Genomic DNA, 23,504 nt, shown 5'->3' with positions numbered 1-23,504 from the left:
CAAACGGCATCCCACCCCCCTACCCTAACCCTGAATGCTACGGGCAATATAGCATAGCCAATCTAGCTAATCTGCACACCTTTGGACTGTGGGAGGAAACCCATGCAGAATGTGCAAAGTCCACACAGACAGTCGCCCAAGTTGGAACTGAACCTAGGCTCCTGGTGCTGTGAGGCAGCAGTGCTAACCGCTGAGCCACCATGCTGCCTTGTTCTAGCACCCTTTGCACCTCCCACTCGGGTGGCATGGGGTGGGGGCAGGGACATCACCCCTGCATCAATCAATACTGCAAAACAAAGATGCAGAGCTGGGCTGGAGAGTTGGAGCAGGGGAAAGAGGCCAGCAGAGGCACTGGCTCACACAGTTGTCCTCCGATGACACAATCCAAAGATTATGCTGTGTACCAAGGGCAGAATCAGGACCAAACACAACAGTGATAATTCCCACAGGAGAGTCAGGCTCTACTCTGCGCCAGAGGTTCACTGGCCTGATACCATAACAGCAGGACTGGCACAGGAGCAGAGATTGGGTCAACTGGACTTCAATTCACTGGAGTTTAGCAGAATGAGAGGGAACCTCACTGATTGGAGTAAAATTCTAACAAAGTCCAGTTGGCCCAATCCCTGCTCCTGTGCCAGTCCTGCTGTTATGGTATCAGGCCAGTGAATCTCTGGCGCACAGAGTAGAGCCTGACTCTCCTGTGGGAATTATCACTGTAGTGTTTGGTCCTGATTCTGCCCTTGGTACACAGCCTAATCTTTGGATTGTGTCATCGGAGGACAACTGTGTGAGCCAGTGCCTCTGCTGGCCTCTTTCCCCTGCTCCAACTCTCCATCCCAGCTCTGCATCTTTGTTTTGCAGTATTGATTGATTCATCCCTAAAAGATTAAAGTGGCTCCTGCCTGACCTGCTGTAGAGGAAAAAAGAAGATTGGACATTTTGAGCTAATGGGTACAAACACTTCCCTGTTGGTGAAGCATTGTTAAGGGGCAATCTCTAACTTGGTGGCCAAAGAATCAGTTTGGGCTCAATGTTGGGAGCTAACACAAGGGAAAAAACATACTTGACCTCATCCTTACCAATCTGCCAGCTGCAGTTACATCTGTCCATGACAGTACCAGTAAGAGTGACTATCGCACAGTCGTTGTGGAGATGAAGTCCCGCCTTCACATTGGGAATGCCCTCTATCATATTGTATGGCACTATCTCTGTGCTAAATGGGACAGACTTTGCACAGATCTAGCAACTCAAGACTGGGCATCCATGAGGCACTGTGGGCCATCAACAACAGCAGAATTATACTCCAGCACAATCTGTAACCTCATGGCCCGGCATATCCCCCTCTCAACCATTACCATCAAGCCAGGGGGTCAACCCTGGTTCAATGGATTGCAGGAGGGACACAGGTAAGTGTTCCAAAAGCAATGGATTAGATCAGGAGTCCTTACATCTCAATGATATTTGATAAGATCCAGATTGATATGCTGGTTTAAGATAGTATTTCTGGAGAACACATGCCCACAGCCAAGGAGATGCTACCCTCCCCCCAGCATGTCCTGTTTCGTGAAAGGAGGCAGGGCTGGATCATCTCTCTGTTGATAAACTCTCTCCACCTTTACCACAGGAGGCTGGAGAACAACCCAGGTTTGTACCCCATATCAGACACTAACAGAGAGACATCATACTGTTTATATCAACATTTACTCACCAAGATCCCATTCCAGAAACAGGAGCCAATATAAATAACAAAACAGCATTCGTTCCAAGGATCAGAATTTGAGTTCCTGCTGAATAAACTGTTGGTTAGATTAAGAGCTAGAATTCTTCAACATGGTTACTCTGTTCTCTATCACTCAGGGAAAAAGTTACAGCAGCTTGCTCCTTTCCATCAGAAATTGGGCCAGATTTTCCAAGGAGATGCAATCCCAGAAGTATCCCGATCCGGTTTTATGGAATTGAGTGAGCTTTGTATTTCAGACAGGAGATTCCAATCAGGGCTTGGCCTGAAAGCCTGAGCCATACTTTCAATCTGACTGGTCAGTCATGGAGCAGGAGTCAGAGGAAGAGAAACCACGCCCCCGTTCTCACAGCAGTCAGGTGCTGGAAGTGGTGGGTGGGGGCACTCAGTACAAGGCTTTGTTGGTGGGGAGGGTGTAGTCCCAGAGGACCATAAGTAGAGAGATAGACGACTGGTGTTGATTTAACTTGACAGTGACCTCACCTCAGGCAAGGGCAAAGTTTGAGAGAGTGTCCTTCATGGTAACCTCAGCTGGTATAGGAATTAAACCCACACTGTTAGTGTCACCGTGCATCACAAACCAGGCACCCAGGGGTGGGGTAGGTGATGGATGAGTTTAATACAGAGTTACTTAAATGTTGAGAGATTTAAACAGCGATTATACAAAGGGACCTGGGTCACCTTGTTGTTTGGTCACAAGCACAAACATGCAGGCATTGCAAGTTGTTCAGAACGCTAACAGCACATTGGCCTCTTTTTCTCAGGAGTGGAGTACAGGCACAAAGATACCTCCAGTTGTACAGCACTTGGTGAGACAGCTCCTGGAGTATTGCATCCAGGTTTAATCTCCTTACCCAGGGAAAGGAGACACACTGGAGAGGGAGTCCCCTCAATGCTCCCTCTAAAGCACCCACAGCAGGTTCACAAGACTGACTCTGCGATGCAAGCACTGGGTTTAGGAGAGAAAGAGGAGACTGGGCTTGTATTATCTGGCTTTTAGAAGCAGGAGAGTTGATCCTGTTTTTATATCTACTCTGTCAAGCTGTGCAAGAATGATGATCCCTCAGGGATCTAGAGCAAGGGGAGAGTTTGGAATGACAGACCAGCCATTGAGAACTGAGTGGGGGGTGGGTGGAGGAGAAGCAGAAACTTTAGAATTGTGTGGCTGAGGCTGTGGTGTCTCAGCCATTGTCCTGAACGTACTCAGATCTTCTAGATATTAGTGAAGTCAGGGATATGGGGCTAGCATGAGAATATGAGGTAAATGATTAACCATGAGCTGGAATTACAGAAGAAGTTGCAAGGAGAATTGGCAACCTTTAGACAGGCAACAGGTAACAAAGAGGAGCAAGGGATTGGAACTTTCATTTCCAGATCATTAGCCCCTCCAGCCTCTCGCTAACCACCCCCCAGCCTCTCACTGATACAACCACTGCAGCCCCACTGCTACATCCAATAGGATTATTCCCACTTTGCCTCATTTCTTAAAAACATTAAATCTTTCTTTGTCAATGATTTATTATTTTGTACCTCCCACAGATCCTTCCACCAATGTATGACTCAGTATTTCCATATCTGTCAACACTGTTTAAAATAAACAGAATTTAATCTAAACTCTCCCAATATTCTCAGAGAATGACTTTTTGGATTTACTCAAGGTGCTGGCTTAGCAACTGGTGAAAACCCCTCATCCATTTTTAAAATTTTCAATCACATTATCTCTTTCAAATTAAAATAATTTAAATTTAAATTCAATTCAACAAATTTGGATTAAACAGAAACACAAGCACCAGGGAAGAGTCAAACAACTGCATCGTTAGCACAGACCTATTAAGTTCTTAATGTCCTTTGGGGAAGGAAATCTGCCTTCCTTACCTGGTCCAGCCTACATGTAACTCCAGACTCACAGCAATGTGGCTGACTCTTCAATGCCCCCTGGAATGGCCCAGCAAACCACTGGCTATGGCAAAAAATGTTACCAAACACCAGAACATGCATAAACTGTAGCAGCTCACCCCCAACTTTCTCCAAGGCAGAAGGGGAATGGACAATATTTTTTTTTTTATGATTCATGGGATCAGGGCATCACTGGCTAGGTCAGCATTTATTGCCCGTCCCTAACAGTTAAGAGTCAATTGCTGTGGGTCTAGAGTCACATGTAGGCCAGACCAGGTAAGTACAGCATCTTCCTTCCCTAAAAGGACACTAGTGAACCAGATGGGTTTTTCTGACAATCAGCAACGATTCACAGTTGTCATTAGACTCTTAATTCCAGATTTTCTTTAAAAAATTGAATTCAGTTTCCACCACCTGCTGTGGCAGGATTCGAACCGAGGTCCTACCACCAAGGCCTCCCACAGTGGCTTTGCCCTTAACATCCACATCCCTGAATGAAAAGAAATTAATTAATTTGTTCCATGCTTCTCAAATACAAGCTTCGACCTGACAACTCCGTGACTTTGATCTAGTTCAGAAACAGTTGCACATGAAATGAGCGCACTTGGGAAGACAGCTGGATTTTACAGTTTATTGTCAAATAGAAAACTACAAAAGTAAGACTGCTCAACTCCACCTACATTTGTCCAATTGCATTGAGTCAATTACAGTTTGAAATTCTGTGAATACAGTAACCTTGCTTTCAGATGTCCATTTTGAAATATTGCATAGAAAAAGGCACAGCTCCAAGGTTGGCGGGACATTGTGGTGTTGCTGCCTTGACTAAAGTCAGAAGCACTTGAGGGAACCTCAAGGCAACTTGGACACAACAATCTCTCGGATTATGGCTTCCACTATTCAGCATAGAAATTTACATTCCTACGAGACATACATTCTGTACACATCAAATCCATTTAACAGATTCTGTTGGCTACACAATAAAAATAAATATATTTACAAAGAGAATAAATAAGGTATGAGGAGAGATATCACTTCACAACCTAAAGGCTTTTGTTCTACTGTTCTTGGTGGTGTTACCTTCCAGGAACCAATGAGAAATTGCTGCATGGTCCTTGAGTTTATACTGTACCTGTTCTGTCCAAACAATGTACACTTTACATTAAACAGCTTTTGTACACTGACACCATTTTGAAATGGCCACTTCTGAGTATGCTTAATAAAAATCCCCATTAAAACATTGCATTAAGTCTAAATGTTAATTTGGAAGTCCTAATATTCTTAAAATCAGACAGGTATAAACTGCAGAGTGAATATATCTCAAGGAAGGAATCATTTTTTGGTTAATTCCAGATCAATTCAAAGCTCAATAAATTTATCAGATTCATCCAATTGGTCAAGAGAATTTATCCAATTGGTCAAGAGAATTTGCCCAATTCTTTAACTCTTGTAAGGTGACACCTTACATTGTTACAAGTAACCATTTCTGGTGGTAACCCACACATTCTAAACCTTAGCTTTTGAGGGGAAGAGTCTGAAACTGGGCCAAGTAAAGCGAAACCATTTGGCTGTTCCTTCATCTTGTTTATAAAAAGTTTCAAATTTTCAACATAAAAACCCAAAGATAGTCACAGTTACAGCAACAAACAAATTTCATTGCAAGGACAAAGAGCAGAATTTTAACAGATAATATAACATGGGATACCAAAACATAATTTAAACAAACATTCTTAAATAAATTAATTTAAAAAGATTGACTCCTGAATTAGCCATATGCATTGCAACAATACAATGTTGTAGTTTCCACACAACTTCTACGGTACCATTAAAAAATAACAAAATCTAGAATGCAATGATATAATTTGGCATTAGGCATAGTACATTCCAATCATCTTTAAAGCAATCTACAAAAGAAATACCAAATATGCTTGTCTGTGCATAAATATAAGTTGTAGAAAGCGTAATTACACTCAGTGTAAAAGTCATGCATCGAGCTCATATTTTGCCTGAAATTTGATTGTTTAAAACTAAAGTGGGAGGTGGTGGTTGGGAGGCGGAAAAGGAGGTGAGATTGTTCTTCAGAAACCTGGCTAGAGAATAATACAAAATGAAGCACCACTCCGATTGGAAACAATGTGGAGGCTCGGGAAAGGTTCACTGAATTGCAGCAGAAAGGCATCCACAGAATCACAGCCAACAGTGAAGTGCAGAAAGCACCCCTGATAGTAATCATTTTCTGAATATTGTACACAAGCTTTTTTTTAAAAAAAAAGCAAAAAGGAGAAAATAATTGGTAAAGTTGAAGAGGAGTTAGGTGCTTTCCTCAGGCTAGAATAGAACCTTTAAAAAACAAAAGAAATTTACTGCTGGTTTCTTGAACATTTTTAAAATGAAAACCCCACTCCCAGCACCGCCCCGTTTAGAGCTACAGTGTATTGCTGCATTTTAGTCAGAGAAAATGCAGCTGCAGTTGAGATGCTTTGAAACCCCTATTTATAAAGATATGTTTATTTTTATAAAGGCATACCCACTCTCACACTGTGCAATTCCAGTGAGGAAGGGCAGCTTGGAAGTAAAAAGCACGACCAAATCTGTGTCGCCCAGTTCCACCAAGTAACTGGAAACCCGTTTGGTCTGATCCTAACAACCCCCACACCCTCCCCAATGCCTAAAAATGTTCAGCACTGCACCAGGTTGTTGCACTTGTGTTTTGTCAGAAAATGTAAGACATCTACGTTGTTCATTTCACCCACTTGCATAGGTATCAGAATGTCACTGAGATGCAAACTGGATGTGTTGCAGTGTGAGAAGCATGCAGACAGCTCTTACTCCAGAATCAATGATCAGGAATAAGTAGAGAATAATGCAAGAGGCACCCAGATTTTACTGACTAAGAAATGGACAGTGTGTCAATGTCATCAACTCACGGCAAAGATGAGATTTCACATAAAATCCAAGTTGCCAAAAGCTTTGTGCCATTCCATTAGTTTCATGGAAACAACATTTTGCTTTCAACCTCCCTGTGATTTTCATCAAGCAATTATATTTATGTACTAATTGTTCCTTAAACTCACAGGAAACTAGGTCTAGTAATTATCAACATAATTACCCTTTGCACAACAAGAATGATTGCTCGAAGACTTCAAGTCAACCTATCTAGCCCAGAAAGTGAACAAGTTTGGAAATCCATCCCTTCAGGTTGTTTAAAGGAGATTTTTTTTAAAACGTCTAGAGTGAATATTTTTTGGTTTCTCTTTTCTTCCACACTCTCATATTAAACTTTCATTCCTTTCTTAATTTCTCTTCGTGTATCTAGTTTGACAGTAAATCACTCACTAATTCTTCCCCCTCTTCATCCCCTCTGTTCATTTTTCCAATTCTTCCACCTCATCAGTTAAAGAAATATACCATTGGTCCAGCCAATCACCAAGCTCCTCTCACTACTTCCAGGACAAGAAACACAAACCCTAGACTGTATCAACAAATCTAACCAACAGGACAGGGACCAACAAATTCTGAACCTGTAGATCCAACTCATACAGCTTTGAACAAGATGACGACATTGAAGCATCTCTGAGGAATATACAGGTAACGTGCTAAGTGATGCATTTAGGGTTCAGTCAAACATGCTGGGAAAGGGACAATTATTCCTGACAAGTTCTGTTCATTAAGATACACTTTCTTTACCCCACATCTTTTCTTTAATAGTATGCTTATTATCTTAGATCCTCTTACAGATCCCAGTTGCGTGAATATTCTGCTTGCAGCTGCTACATTAACATTCAGCTTATCTTTCAGTATAAAAAGTAGAAGTGACTCTTGTTCACCTGAACTTAGTGGAGTTCAGGGAGAGCATGTCCTAGCAAAATAGCTATCTCCGGTGTATCAAAAAGTATTTCCGAAAAGGATACAATCAACTGCCAATCCTGTACAAAAATAAAACACAAACAAACACAGTACAGTCTAAAAGAGCCACAGTCAGTTAATAATGAAATGTATGTCTGAACTAAAGACAACTGGAAAAATATTGAGACCTTCACAGTCTGGCTTACTGTAATAGAAAGAAAGTCACGTGATACTCGTCACGTGCCCCTTGAGCTCAGTGCATACATTGCACAACACGTCAGGACTGCTCTCCGAACATAACCCTCATTTACAGCAATTACTTGGAATAACAAAGCGATGATTAATAAAACATTTAAAACCATACAAGAGGGCACACAGATGAAAACATTCTCAAGTCTACACAAACAATATCTAGTGTAATTGTTATTTTATAGAGGCATGCACAGAATTTGCAGTGATTCCATCACATTTTAAAATAATAATCGAATGTTATCTGCAAATATTGTATAAAATCCTAGTCCTTTGTTTCTCTGCCATATCAAGACCCGACTAGAACCTCCATAATGTGGTCCAGCTCCGCAAGGTCCATTTTGAAAGGCTGACTTGGAGTCACTGATTGGCTACTGTAGGGAGATAAGGTTTTCAAAATGTCATCTGCTGTGACAGCAGTCATTTTTGAACTTGGTCCTGTAGCAGATGCACAGGGGTCAAAGTCATACATAGAGGTGTCAATGTCTGCAAACAGGATGTCATCGAGTGTCAGGTCTGTTAAAAAGCTTGTGGTGGTAATTTCAAAGTTGCCTGGTAAAGGGTCTGCGAACCTGGTCTCGGACGGTCTGTTCTCTTGTACCTCTTCAGGTTTCTCGTTGCCACCTTCACTCGACTGCTCTCTGCTGATCTTTGAGTCCGTCGTGGTCGATGATGGGCACAGCTCCTCAATTTCATCCAAGGCTGAAGAGAAAGTGTCTTTCTGTAAATGGTTCTGTGGCTTGCTGGGACCCAGTGTGACAGTGTGACAGCTGCTAAAGGGATCTTCCTCCAGAACAGAGGCTGGTGTCAGGCACAAGTCTGGAGGTGTGGTGCTAGTCACCTGGGCAGGAGGGGAAGCAAGATGATTGAAGGCAGGCTGGACGTCTCTGTAATTATCATTCAGCGTGTCACTGGACTGAGAGGGGGCAATGAACACAGGTCGCAAGTTCCCTTCTCGCTTTAGTTCTTCCTGAATGCGTCTCAACATGTTGTTAATTAATACTGTCTTCTTCAGGCTGGGCTCCATTAATGGCTGCTGCTGATAAAGTTTCATGAGGGAAATGTTGAAGATAGCTTGACGCTGTAAGGTGTACGACACCTTGGAAGGACCATGCCCACAGGACACTTTGCCTTCCAGCCCATCTTCATGTTCACTAAATTTCCGTTTTGTTCCTTTCGCCAACATATATCTGAAAATTAAGGAAAAAAAAAAAAACAGGTTTTCAAATAGATTCATTGCAAAATATATTTAAGAACATTAAACTTTGTATGGAGATAATGCTGGGAACACTTGAAAAGCTTAAGCCTGTAACTAAATGTTCCAGTTTATTAAAAAGGTGAACAGTTTCTATCTGGGTCCAATGGTAAACTAACAAATCTCAAATTCTCTAACGGGAGAAAGTGAGCACTTTATACAGACCAGAAGTTCCTGAGTTTAAAGCCAGGCCTGGCCACAGTTGCAATTACCTACAGTGCCACAAATTAACTGATACCAGGATGCAAGTTAAACAGAGCAAGCATCAAACTACACAAATCAGAGCCTGCAGACCTGTCTGAAAGCAAGGTCTAGACAATTACCTTAAAATCATTTCAAAAGCACACAGAATGCTCTAGAGCATTTTCTAATTGAGCATTTTCTTTACCTGGTGAGGTGTACAGAACACAACTATCTTCGAATTCACTAATTCCTAATTATACTAATGGTGAGATGTTGCTAACTGTAGTCCCAGAAAATTTACTATCGATGGCACAGAATTAGTATCAATTTATGTAATTATAAAGAAAAAAAAATCTGGGAAAGGTACAGACACAGCCAACAAGGTTTCAATGAATCTGCCAGTTTGTGTAGGTGGAACTCATTCATTGAAGGAATAATCTAGGAACTATTTCCCATCTCTCAAACCAGTTACACTGGTTATTTCTCAGGCTGATTACTTATGCTTATCACTTAAACTAGCTGTACCAAAGCAGCATATCCCCAAATATAATATGCAATGACCGTCATTGCCAGACACAATGGAAACATAACTATTATAGAAAATGTCAGATTGCCCCAAAGTGTCTGAAATACAATTACTGAGGCACCTTCTGAACCATATGATCACATTGTTATTAATCAGTGCATGTCATGCGCCAATAAACAATTGTTCAACCAGAAGCAGGATTAGAAATTTTAAAAAACCTTTGCTTTTGTTAAACACTAACAAATGTAAGAATATCCAGATATAGTTTGAGAAAATCTTGGAGAAAGCTGCTGTGGTATTGACATCCTAACAGTCATCAGCTGATCTCGCTCCCAAGTTCAACATTAAAGGACTTTTAAATGCTATAGATTAAAGGTAACATCACCATAATCCCAAAGGACCGCAGGGCTGCTCTCTCATTAGAGAGAAGCAACTGGCAGTGGTTTAACCGGAGGGTCGTCATGCCTCAAGAGAGGGAGAAGGAGAGGGAGAGGGAGAGACTGAACCCAAGCTGTTGGCATCACTCTGCATTGATAAACATCATCAGATGTTTGAAAAGGAGGAGTGTATAATCATATATATTATTAAAATCAATTTAAGTTTTGCAGAAAGCCACTTTCGGTTTTTCCCCAGCTTTGCTGGTGAAATAACAAGAGGATGGCCTTTTAAACCTGTCCTAAAGCTGCTGTTGACAACACCCACCTGAATGAAGTACATTCCCTACCCCTGAACTGAGAGGTCCAGGTTCAAGACCAACCTGCTCCAGAGGTGCATAATAACATCTCTGAATGGGTTAACTAGAAAATTAGGTTAAAATTTAAAAAATATGAAATACATATCAATTCAATAGTAATGCTCACTGGTTGACTAGAACAGGCAGAATGTCCCTATTACTGTTCTTATGCTCTCACACACTGACCAAGGAATCCTTCATTCCAGGATTTCACTTCAGACAGCAGGAAGTCAAACCAGTTCCAGGCAACACTTTATTCTCTCGCGGGACGTAGGTGACCCTGGCTAGCCCAGCAATTGCTGCCCAGCCCTAAGTGCCTTTGAACTGAGTGGGTTGCTTGGCTGTTTCAGAGGGCATCAGTATGGGTCTGAAGTCTCAGACACACACACACACACACACACACACACAGAGGGAGCAGAAACTGGGATGGCTAATCAATGTTGGCCTAGCCACATTCCACAAATTTAAAACAAATACTGGCTCCTTGAGGCTGCTTAGTCAGGTCATGGCTAATCTCATTGTGGCCTCAACTCTGTTTTCCTGTCTACTCCCAATAACCTGGGACTCCACCCCCACCTTAGTCAAGAAACTACCTATCTCAGGCTTAAAAATATTCAATGACCCTCCATCTCCACTGCAGTCTGAGCAAGAGCTCTCGAGATTCATAACCCTCAAAAATTAAATGGGAGAGCCTTTATTTTAAATATTGTCTCGGAGCTCTCCTTTCCCCCACTACCCACTTTGCACAGTCCCCTCAGCATCTTATCTTTCAGTAAAACCACTTCCCATTGTTCTCAACTTCAACTGATAAAGGCCCAGCCAGTTCAAGCTTCCCTCATCAGCTAAGGCCCCACCAGATTTAACAATCAAGTTAATCCTCCCTGAACTCCTAGCACATGTTCTTAAGTAAGGAGAGTATTCCACTGCAGCAGAGGGTATCCATGAAGGCCAGACCAGGTAAGGATGGGAGACTTCCATCAGTGAACCTGATTTTTTTTTTCCTTACAGCAATCCGTGATTGTTTCAGGGTCACCATCACCAATACCAGTTTTCCATTCTAAATCTTATGAATCGATTTCAAATCCGCACCTGCTGCTGTGGCAGGATTTGAACCTGTGTCCCCAGATCTTTAGGCTGGACCTCGGGATTACTGGGACAGCAACATTACCACAAGGTCATTGCTGTCCCTCTAACAGCGCCCTCTCCCTGAGCTGCCCCTCCGACTGGCTGTGTGCTAGACTGCAGCTCAGTGAAACACACAGCAGGAACTCAGTTCATAGAAATGGTCTTCGGTAACGAAGGGTACAGTGAGCATGGCTGGCTCAAGGTGATCTCATCGACATGCACATGTCAGGGAGAACGGTCAGGATTTGGGAAGTGTGTACTCCAGCACAGAATTGGAGAATTCCCACTATTTGCAAATGTGGGCAGCAGGAAGTGAGTGGAAAGAGATTTTCCTCAAAATACTGAATCCATCAGCTGCTGCAGGACAATGAGAGCAACCAGGAATTGTCTGGCATTTGAACAACATACATCTTCAAATGTTGGAAATGCTGAAAGGGTTTAACTGTTATTGTCATGGTGTCCAGATGTATCTCTGTCACAAACAGCATCAAAATTGACACTAGCATTTGTAACATGAAATTCTCATGGGGGATTCACTAGTTATAAAACAATGATGCTAAAATGGACCAGGTCTGTTTCACTTTCAGGTCTCATTCAGTATCCCATCCACCACCAACACTCAGTAGCAGCAGTGTGTACTATCTACAACATTCAGCGCAGAAACTCACCAAAGATCCTTAGACAGGACCTTCCAAACCTATGACCACTTCCATCTAGAAGGACAAGGGCAGCAGATAAACATGGGAATGTTACCATCTCCAAGCCATTCCCCATCCTGACTTGAAAATATACCACCTTTCCTTCACTGTCACTGGGTCAAAGTCCTGAAATTCTCTCTCTAAAGGACTTTGTGGATCAACCCACAGCACATGGACTGCAGCGGTTCAAGAAGGTAGCTCACCCCCACCTTCTCAAGGGAGCAACTAGGGACGGGCAATAAATGCTGGGCCCAGCCAACGGCATCCACACCCCATGTTACGAAACAATCACAGAAATTATTCAAATATCAAATGCTTTGCATTGATAGAGGAGTTAAATAAAAGACTTTTGTTCGTGCTGATTATTAAAGGGATAGTGTACTTGTTGGAAATATGGAATCTGGGAGTGAGTAAACGGATGATGCCCTGTCTGTAATTGAAGAACAGCCGAGATCACTCAAATCAATGAGGTTGGGAGCACCGCCTTTGATACGAACCTGCACATACAGGTTTGTAATGTGGGGTTACCACACAGTCTTAGTCACCAGGAATCTCGTCTTCCCCATGAAACCCTAGGCCTGCTGTAAATTTATCAGAAGGATTTTTTTGCCCAATAATCAACCTGTCTGGCCTCATTATGAACTCTTCAAGTCCTGGAGTGTGTCTCGAACCGTGATCTTCTGGCTGAGAGGCAGGGACACTACCTGCTGTGCCAGAGGATTTCCCAGCACAGTTATGAGAAAGGCAACAGCCCTGGCATTCACAGCTGGCAAATATGACAGTGAACTCTATCCTTCGAGATCCAAATGCACAAATTCACATAACTGACCATAGGCCTGAATGAAGCAGATGACCCTGGTCAGTGATTTGACAGACAGGGATTAGCCCTGCTCATCAGCAAAGGTTATACTGCAGAGACAGTGAACGTGGGAAGATTCCAACTCATCTACTCAAAGAGTCTCAATTTGTGCCTTTCAAAGTAAGGTTTTCAGAAATGGATGTTAAGTTGAATTGTTATTTCTTGTTTAATGGAGATACTCTTTATGTGCTCTATTTTCAATAGTTGAAGAATTGTTGTTCCCTCCACGCAGGGAGGCTCCTCTAACTGGTCTGTTGTTAAATACACATCAAGATGTTTCTGGGAGACGGGAAACTTTCAGATAATTTGTGACCATTTACAGTAATCGCCATCTTTGAGAACAACTACTCCATTTCGGCCAATGAAACCAGACAGATCACCTGGCATCGACCTAGGCACGGGAAAAGACAACGGCAGAAACAGCTGTCAACCCTGCAAAGTCCTCCTCACTAACATCTGGGGGTTAGTGCCAAAACTGGGAGAGCTGTCTCACAGACTAGTCAAGCAACAGCCTGACACAGTCATACTCACAGAATTATACCTTACAAACAATTTCCCAGACACCACCATCACCATCCCTAGATATGTCCTGTACCACCAGGACAGACCCAGCAGAGGGGGCGGCACAGAGGGATACAGTCGGGAGGGTGTTGCCCCAGGAGTCCTCAACATTGACTCTGGACCCCCATGAAGTCTCATGGTTAAACATGGGCAAGGAAACCTCCTGCTGATTACCACATACTGTCCTCCCTCAGCTGATGAATCAGTACTCCTCCATGTTGAGCAACACTTAGAGGAAGCACTGAGGATGGCAAGGGCACAAAATGTACTCTGGGTGAGGGATTTCAGTGTCCACCACCAAGAGTGGCTCAGCAGCTGTACCACTGATCGAGCTGGTCGGGTCCTAAAGGACATAGCTACTAGACTGGGTCTGCGGCAGGTGTTGAGGGAACCAACAAGAGGGAAAAACATACTTGACCTCATCCTTACTAATCTGTCAGCTGCAGATACATCTGTCCATAACGGTATCGGACCATCGCACAGTCCTTATGGAGCAAAGTGCTGCCTTCACATTGAGAATAACCTCCATCATGCTGTGTGGCACTCTCACAGACTTCAAACATCTAGCAACTCAAGACTATGGGCCATCAACAGCAGTAGAATTGTACTCCAGCACAATCTGTAACCTCAGGGCCCATCATATCCCCCATTCAACCATTACCATCAAGCCAGGGGATCAACCCTGGTTGAATGGAGCGTCCAGGAGGGCATGCCAGGAGCAGCACCAGGCTTACCCGAAGATGAGGTGTCAACCTGGTGAAGCCACCAAACAGGACTACTTGCACGCCAAACAGCGAAAGCAGCAAGTGATAGACAGAGCTGAGTGATCCCACAACCAATGGATCAGATCTAAGCTCTGCAGTCCTGCCACATCCAGTCGTGAATGGTGGTGGACAGTTAAACAACTCACTGGAGGAGGAGACGCTACAAATATCCCCATCCTCAATGATGGAAGAGCTCAGCACATCAGTGCAAAAGATAAGGCTGAAGCTTCCGCAGCAATCTTCAGCCAGAAGTGCTGAGTGGATGATCCATCTCAGCCTCCTCCAGTGGTCCCCAGCATCACAGGTACCAGTCTTCAGCCAATTCGATTCACTCCACATGCTATCAAGAAACAGTTGGAGACACTGGATACTGCAAAGGCTATGGGGCCCTGACAACATTCCGGCAATAGTACTGAAGACTTTTGCTCCAGAACTTGCTGCTCTCCTAGCCAAGTTGTTCCAGTACAGTTGCAACACCGGCATCTGTGTGGAAAATTGCTCGAGTATGTCCTGTACACAAAAAGCAGGACAAATCCAACCCAGTCAATTACCGCCCCATTAGTCTACTGTCGATCAGCAATAAAGTGATGGAAGGTGTCATCAACAGTGCTATCAAGCAGCACCTGCTCAGAAAGAAATAACTGAGCAGTGACATTCAATTTTCACCAGGGCCACTCTGTTCCTGATCTCATTACAGCCTTGGTTCGAAAATGGACAAAAGAGCTGAATTACAGAGGTGAGGTGAGGCGAGAGTGACAGCCTTGATATCAAGGCTGCATTCGACTGAGTGTGGCATCAAAGAGCCCGAGCAAAACTGGAATCAATGGGTATCAGGGGGCAAACTCTGCAGTGGTTGGAGTCATACCTGACACATAGAAAGACGGTCGTGGTTGTTGGAGTCATCTCAGCTCCAGGAGATCTCTGCAGGAGTTCCTCAAGGTAGTGTTCTAGGCCCAATCATCTTCAGCTGCTTCATCAATGACCTTCCCTCCATCATAAGGTCAGAAGTGGGGATGTTGGCTGATGATCGCACAATGTTCAGCATCATTCACGACTCTCAGACACTGAAGCAGTTCGTGTCCAAATGCAACAAGATCTGGACAATATGCAGGCTTCGGCTGACAAGTAGCACATAATATTCACACCACACAAATGCCAGGCTATGACCATCACCAATAAGAGACAATCTAACCACCGCCCCTTGACATTCAATGGTGTTACCATCACTGAATCTCACACTAATCAACATTCTGGAAGTTATCATTGATCAGAAACTCAACTGAACTCACCAGATAAATGCAGTGGCTACAAGAGCAGGTCAGAGGCTAGGAATACTGCAGTGAGTAACTCATCTCCTGAGTCCCCGAAGCCTGCCCACCATCTACAAGGCACAATTCAGGAGTGTGATGGAATACTCCCCACTTGCCTGGATGAGTGTAGTCCCAACAACAGTCAAGAAGCTCGACACCATCCAGGACAAAGCAGCCCGCTTGATTGGCACTACATCTACGAGCATCCACTCCCTCCACCACCAATGCTCGGAAGCAGCAGTGTGTACCATCTACAAGATGCACTGCAGAAATTCACCAAAGATCCTCAGACAGCACCTTCCAAACCCACGACCACTTCTATCTAGATATCCAAGGGCAGCAGGTATATGGGAACACTGCCACCTTCAAGTTCCCCTCCAAGCCACTCATCATCCTTACTTGGAAATATATCGGTGTTCCTTCACTGTCACTAGGTCAAAATCCTGGAATTCCCTCCCCTAATAGCATTGGGGTCAATACACAGCAGGTGGACTGCAGTGGTTCAAGGCAGCAGCTCACCACCACCTTCTCAAAGGTGGGCAACTAGGGACAAGCAATAAATGCTGGCCAGCCAGAGACACCCACATCCCACAAGGAGAGGGTGTAAGAGTTAGGAAAAGTCAGGGAGATAGCGAAACTCAATTTGGATCAGTTAGGATTTAGAAATGGGAGGCAAGACAAATCAGAATAATAGCAAACAGTATAAAGGTTTTTGGGGTTCAATACAGCATACAAGAGATATCCTTGGACTGTGAGCCTTGTCCATCCCAGATTAAAACTGAGTACTTCCACCCTGCAATCGTTTCTTCAAAAGAAGATTACATTTGATTAGTCATATTACAAGTATGTGACAATTATGCTGAACATGAGAACTGTCTGTCTTAATGCCTATTTTATTTGATAGATTTCCTTGTTGTAGATCTGGCCATTGCACCAGGCTAACATTGCAGTTTGCACCGTTTCAGACCTGGCCCGAACACTGCGCCTGTATTGTTGGGCACAGAGGGACGAAACAACACCTTTCTAATCATTTCTCCTCGAAAGTGATCTAATTTTAGTGGAATGGACTGGTGAACATGAATGGAATAGGTTATGGCTCCAATAATGCATTTCTCAGAACATTTTAAACTGACTCAAAGCTGGAGAGACGGAGCACACTGACCCAAAATACCTGGGGGATTTTTGCGGATTGAACCCATTTTCGGTTACGTTCAAATTCACCAAAATACAGTTGTCATGGGAAAAAGCAAAGTGGAACCAATTCCTGCAATCATTGGAGTTTAGAAAAATGAAGAGAGACATTTTTGAAATACAAGTTTCTCAGGGTGTTTGACTGAGAGGGTAGATGCAGAAAGGTTGTTTCCCCTTGTGGGAGAGTCTAGGACCAGAGGGGCATCATCTCAGATTAAGAGGCCACAGATTTCAGACAAATGAGGAGGAATTTCTTAGGGTAGAGTTAATCTGTCGAATTCTTTACTGCAGAGGGCTACCGAGGCTGGGCCATTAAGTACATTCAAGGTTGAGAGAGATGGATCTTCAATTGGAAAGGAATCAAGGGTTACAGGACAAAAGCAGGAAAGCAGAACTGAGGATACAGGTCCACTCTTCCATCACTCCTAACACTTCCTCACACCCTGCACAGCATCTTCCTATGCAATCACAAAGTGTAACACTTGCCCATTCACCTCCTCCCTCTCAAAGTCCCAAAGGAATCCTCCAGGTGAAGCAGGATTTTATTTAAACTTTTTTTCAATGCTGTGTGCATGATCAGCACAGACAGAACCTTGGAGCACCTGCCCAGCAGCTAAGAAGGAATGTTGCTCACAACGATATCTCCTTTAGATTAGCGAGACCAAATGCAGACTGAGGCCAATTTGCAAAACCCCTCAGCTCTGTCCACAGTAAGGGCCCTGACCTCCCAGTTGCTTGCATTTTCAATAAACCCCCTAGGTCCCCTGGTAACATTTCCATCCTGGACTTGCTCCAGTGAAGCTCAACACAAGCTGGAGGAACAACAACCTCAGTTTTCATTTCAGCACTTTACAGCCTCTATACCTCAATAGTGGGGTCAACAATTTCACAGCATGACTGCTGCCCTCCATTTTTATTACAACTGCCACACATACTAGCCTGTCTATTACTGATTTTGCTTTCAGCAGAACTGATCCATTTCCCATCTTACATCTTCAACACTCCTTTACTAGTATTATCATTCCCTTGTCTTTTGCTGTGGGCATACTATCTGTTCCACTCATTCCCCTTTCCAATTTAACAGCATAAAAAACACTTTCCCAATCCCCTTCAATTCTGAATAGTCGTCAGGAGTTGAAATGTTAACTCTTTCTCTCTCCACAAACTCTGCCAGACCAGCTGAGTTTCTCCAGTGATTTGGTTTTGTTTAAATTGATGATTATCAAATCAGCTGTGATTTCACTGGATGGCAGAGGAGACTCAATGGGCTGGATGGCCCACTTCAGCTCCTATAACTTATGATCCAGCTTGTTCATGATAGAATTTACTTGTGATTATGCAAATTAAATTCACCTGAAGTACAACTGGTCACCTAACTCGCAACATTTCCCAGGCATTTTGAGTAAAATGTTCCAATTGGGTTCAAAGTGAAGACCTCACCTTAAAACATTTAGTTCTTCCCACTTTAACCCAAAGCCAACCTGAAATCAACATAATGGATTGCAAAATTATTGATAAAGTGACTTACAACATAAAGCAGCTAGGTGATCACTGTGTGTGAATTTCCCCTTTACCATCAAGTTTGAATCAGAGGGAAAGTCAAGGGGATCTCCAGAAGTGCAGCAACAGTGATCTCATCAACTCAGGTTATACAGCCAATGGCATTGCATTATTCTCACAGACAGAAAAACAGGAAATAAAAGTGGGCTGTATCCCTTCACCTTTTGTATTCTACAGAGTGCAAATTAATTTATAGTGATGTCCACATGAGAGTAGGGTTGAACCTGAAACATCTGTCTAAAGAAACACTGAAGATAAATACATGTAAAAGGTTATCCAAATGGAGAAAGGTTATCATAATGCAAATAGGAAATGGCCAGTTTCTCAGTAATTATGAACTTAATATCCATTAGTGTGAATCAGCCATGGCTCAGAGGGAAACACTCTCACCTTCAGGTCCAGGTTACTGTTTCAATTCCCAATTCTGGTTTGAGTGTGAAAATCGACACAGACACTCGAGTGCAGTACTGTCTGAGGTGCTGTTGGTCCCATTAGATTATAAAGACTTGGGGTGGGGGTGGGAATATTAGAAAATATCAATAAGCAACAGTTTAAAAGGCCCAGGAAACTGATGCCTCCTGATGGCTATGCTGCACCCTGAAGTTTAAGTTACCTGCATTCAGAAAATTTATAATTTTTCCTGTATTCTGTACAACAACTCCAAGCTGTTCCACTAATTTCTTAAGATGAAGATTTGGGTGATGTAAACAATACCTGAATACTACTTCAAAGAACAGCAGTGGGATTCTCCCCAGTGTCCTCATCAATATTAATTCCTCAATCAGAAACACACACACAGATTATCTGTCCACTATCACACGGTTGGTGTGGGAGCTTGCTGCGCACAATATTAGCCGCTAGATTTCCTGCATAAGGCAGCAGTAGAAATGTGAGAGCACCAGACAATAGTGAACTTTTAATAATCATGGATACAGCAATTTTACCAACAGCGCCTACTAAAACCAAGACCCTTGTTAAATCAATGTTCATCTCAAATACATAGGAAAATCAGAGCTTTCACCAATCCATGGCTGCCTAGCTTTAAATGATCAAGTTACTTTGCTCAATACATCTGTCAGGCAGTTCATAATTTAAGTTAGCTTGCTCTCTCTCCATGGATGCTGTCTGACCTGCTGCGATCTCCAGCATTTGTTGTTTTCAGTACAGATTCCAGTATCTGCAGCAATTTGCTCCTGTCTCATAATTTCTGTTATTGCAAACTATTTTCAACTTCATCTGCAGAAATCAGTGAAAACAGCTGGGTGGTAACTGCACGGAAAATACGAAAGCTGAAATTTTCTGAACACTTCCGGCAGCAACATAAACATCAGGAAGCATCAGTTTCCTGGTTTTTTTTTTTAAAAAAAACTTGCTTCTTGTAGATATTTTCTAATCTACTTGTTCAAGAGACATTATTATACCCTTACACACTGGAGGAGGTGACCCAGTCTGAGCGCTTCTGGAGCAGCTGGGTCTCCTGGCCACAGGTAAAGACACTTCCAAAGCACCACAAGAACTGAAATTAACTGCAGCTTATAATGTTAGTGAAGACTGGTTTCCTGTACACAAAGCAATCAATTAACCAGCCAACTAGCCACCTAAACCAGCTTTTGGTGATAAAGTTGGCAGACAGCTTCCTACAGCTGGTATTCAGGCTGTCACAAATTGGGAGTTCCAGGTGCTTTTTTTTTAATATAAAAAATAAAAGCCGTCGACACTACCGCCGCATTTCCGCCAGAATTACCCAGCGCCATCCAGCCCCCGGAGCTGCAGCGAGGAAAGGGGATGGGGGCCGGGCCGGACGGATCTCTTCCCCCTCCCCGCACGCCCTGCCGCCTCCAGCCGCAACAACGCAGCGCTCGCCCACAGTACCGTGCCTTCCCTCCCCCCCCCCCCCAAATGCTGCCCTCACCCTACCGGCACTGACGGACTGACCCAGACCCTCACTGTCTCAGACTGAGAAAGAACTCAGAGCCACCCCGCCCTGCACATTTTTCACAGCTTATTCACACACAGACACCTCTCACAGCTGAATTACTGGCCGCCGTGCCTCACTGCTTTTTGGAGAGCAGTCACTCTATCGCCTGCATTACTGACTTCAAAAAGCCCACTCACGCGGAATTCTCCCACCTTTACCGGAGTTACCGCCGCCGCCCCCATCCCACCCTATCACATCACATCCCATCACTGTACCGGACACAATCCGTGCCTCTCGACTGTGTAAATAAAACCCCCAATTCATCCCGGTCCTGGCGTGTGCCAGCCACGCCTCTAACAACTGTGCAGATCCAATGAGGAGTTTCTCCTCCAGACCCCGTGGAGACTTCCTCAATTCACAGGGAAGGTGTTTCCATTTGGACATAAAGAGCCATCAACGGAAGGCAGTCCCCAAACAAATCACTGGGAGTTCAGGGAGAACTTTATTCCCGCTGGCAGGGCCATCCCTAACTGCCCTTTGAACTGAGTTGAGAGTCACCCCACATTGCTGTGGGTCTGGAGTCACACACATAGGCCAGATTGGGTGAGGGTGGCAGATTTCCGTCGTTAAAGCACATCAGTGATATGGGGAGGGTTAGTGGGGTACTTATGACAATTGACAGTGGTTACATAATCATTAATGGACTAGCTTTTAACTCCAGACTTCTTACTGAATTCAAATCTCACCATCCACCATGGCTGGATTTGAAACCCCTGTCCCTAGAACATTACACTGCAGCTCTGGATGACTAGCCCAGAGACATCACCGCTGCCACCCCCCATTTCCTTCTGCTGACCTATAGCAGAATGTAGAGGACTGGCTCTGTCAGAGCTCTCGCGCTAACCTCTCGGGATATGCTGGAACTCCCGCAATCTACTCACTGATAATCTTTCAAAACCACCAACCAGGGCAGTCAATGACTGAGTTCTGAGGAAGGGTCACCGGACCCAAAACTTTAACTCTGTTTTCTCCTCCACAGATGCTGCCAGACCTGCTGAGCCTTTCCAGCAACTTTGTTTTTGTTCCAGTCAATGACTGACCCCCTCACAGACCCTCTCAACAGTGGGGACAACACTGCAGGAGGAGCTCCCAACCAGTGACAGCGTGGATTCTGAACTCAGCTCCTCCCTCCGTAAAGCTACTGCTGCCCTGCTCTACATTATAAACTGCTTTGAGGAAATGACTGAAAACGATTGGAAGCCATTCCAAAAAATGAACAAGTGCCTTTATCCAAGAATCACAGCTGTTAATGTGTTGAAAAGTCACTGATCTGAAATATGACAAATTTTACACAGAGAATAATAAAAACCAGAAACAGAAAACTTATCTTCAGGAACGCCAAGTCTCTTGTCCACAGTTTTTTTTTTAAAAAGAAGCTCAATTTCCTCTCAGATAACACGGTGTAGAGCTGGATGAACACAGCAGGCCAAGCAGCATCAGACGAGCAGGAAAGCTGACGTTTCGGGCCTAGACCCTTCTTCAGAAAATTTCCTCTCACAGTTTTCTTTAACATGCAAATGAGGTTGTAAGATGGACCAACCCAGAGTTTATTTGCTAACGTAAATGTGTAACATTTCTCCAAATGTTCACGACAGCAACTTCACCCTGTCTCGATGTACAAGATAGCAGCAGCAGTAGGCCATTCAGCCCATCAAGTCTCCTCTGCCATTCAATGAGATCATGGCTGATCAGATCATCCTTAACTCCATTTTCCTGCCTCTTTCCCCCACGATCCTTGATTCCCTTACTGATTAAAAATCTGTTCGGCTCAGCCTTAAATCTATTTAATGACTCAACTTCAACAGCCCTGTGCAGTAAAGAATTCCACAGCTTCACTACTCAGAAGAGATTCCTCCTCATCTCTTAAATGGACAACTCTGAAAGGAGATGCCCCCTAGTCCTAGACTCTCCCACAAGGGGAAGGATCCACTGTGTAAAGTTATTGAAAAATCTTGTATATTTCAATAAGATCTCCTCTCATAATTCTAAACTCCAAGTACAGGCCCAATCTACTCAATCTCTCCTCATAAGAGGATCCTTCCATACCCAGGTTCAACCAAGTGAACTTTCTCTAGACTGCAGCCAATGGCAAATCTTCCCTCATATAAAAGGGGACAAAAATTGATCTAACTGGTGCCTTGTATAGTTTCAGCAAGACTTCCTTATTTTTATACTGCATTCCATTTAAAAAAAAAGGCCAACATTTAGATTTAGGAATGATTGCTGCACCTGACAAAGGAACAGCACTCCAAAAGCTTGTGATGACTATAACCTGGTGTCATGTGATTTCTGACCTTGTCCACCCCAGTCTAATACTGACATCTCCACATCAACCTAACCCTATCACAGGCCCTAATCCTAAAGCCCAGACTGCAGCAACCTGCAATTTTAAAAATGCAAACTTTCACAACGGCAGGATGCCTTAGGAACAGGCTTAGCAGAAAAAGTGATTTCAACTGTACTCGATAAATCGCTTATCACCCACTGAGAGAAATGAATTCTGCTGGAAACTGAAGACAAAAAGGAGTGTGGATGATAAATGATCCGCACCAGGAAGTGGGCTCTAATATCTAAAAAATTGTCCCATGTACATCAACCAAATATAAGAAACTAAAGATCAATGCAGAAAGTAACTTTCAGCATCTTGGCCTTATCTCCTACTGTGTAGAATTTATTTAACAGAAACTTAAGATCAGTATTCCTCCAATAAGATTGACTGAGTGACCCCGGACTCTGGAAGATGAGGAGTGGGCCATCCTTCATTCCCATGTACAGGGCTTGATGACCGATTATTTACAGACTGTGGAAGAAATTGTATCTCTATTCAGTTTCACCAATCATTAGGCAGTCTGAATCCATTCTTAATTTAGTGCAGAAGATGGTCTAAACAGGGCTCTTTATTTGCCTATCTTCTGAAAACTGCTGCAACTCCCACTTCAAACATAATTTGTTTCTTTGAAATAGGAGGCAGATCTTCCAACACTCCCGAGAGACAGACTCAAAACTATTTCCAGCGAAACGTCTTGGTCTGCTCT

At 43.6% G+C, this 23,504-nt stretch overlaps 1 protein-coding gene across 6 annotated transcripts in view; it reads right to left on the bottom strand.

The window, feature by feature from the left end:
- Positions 1-4,251: 4,251 nt before the first annotated feature.
- The window catches only part of sertad2b (SERTA domain containing 2b), a 57,527-nt gene continuing 38,274 nt past the window's right edge, over positions 4,252-23,504 (bottom strand). For 2 of the 6 annotated variants that reach the window (XM_020518202.2, XM_020518207.2), the window contains exon 2: positions 4,252-8,916. In XM_020518202.2, coding sequence (XP_020373791.1) covers positions 8,016-8,912 — 897 coding nt within the window. In that variant the 5' untranslated portion in view covers positions 8,913-8,916 and the 3' untranslated portion in view covers positions 4,252-8,015. Of the gene's footprint in view, positions 8,917-18,881; positions 18,995-20,408; positions 20,432-20,606; positions 20,663-20,684; positions 20,757-23,504 lie in introns of those variants that run through there. The other 4 variants (XM_048601005.1, XM_048601006.1, XM_048601007.1 and 1 more) reach the window with 4 other exon arrangements.

Source organism: Rhincodon typus, chromosome 9 (genome assembly GCF_021869965.1).
Source record: "Rhincodon typus isolate 14 chromosome 9, sRhiTyp1.1, whole genome shotgun sequence".
Classification (NCBI taxonomy): domain Eukaryota; kingdom Metazoa; phylum Chordata; class Chondrichthyes; order Orectolobiformes; family Rhincodontidae; genus Rhincodon; species Rhincodon typus.
The sequence above is the reverse complement of the archived record's forward strand: the minus strand, read 5'-3'. Positions and strand labels throughout refer to the sequence as shown.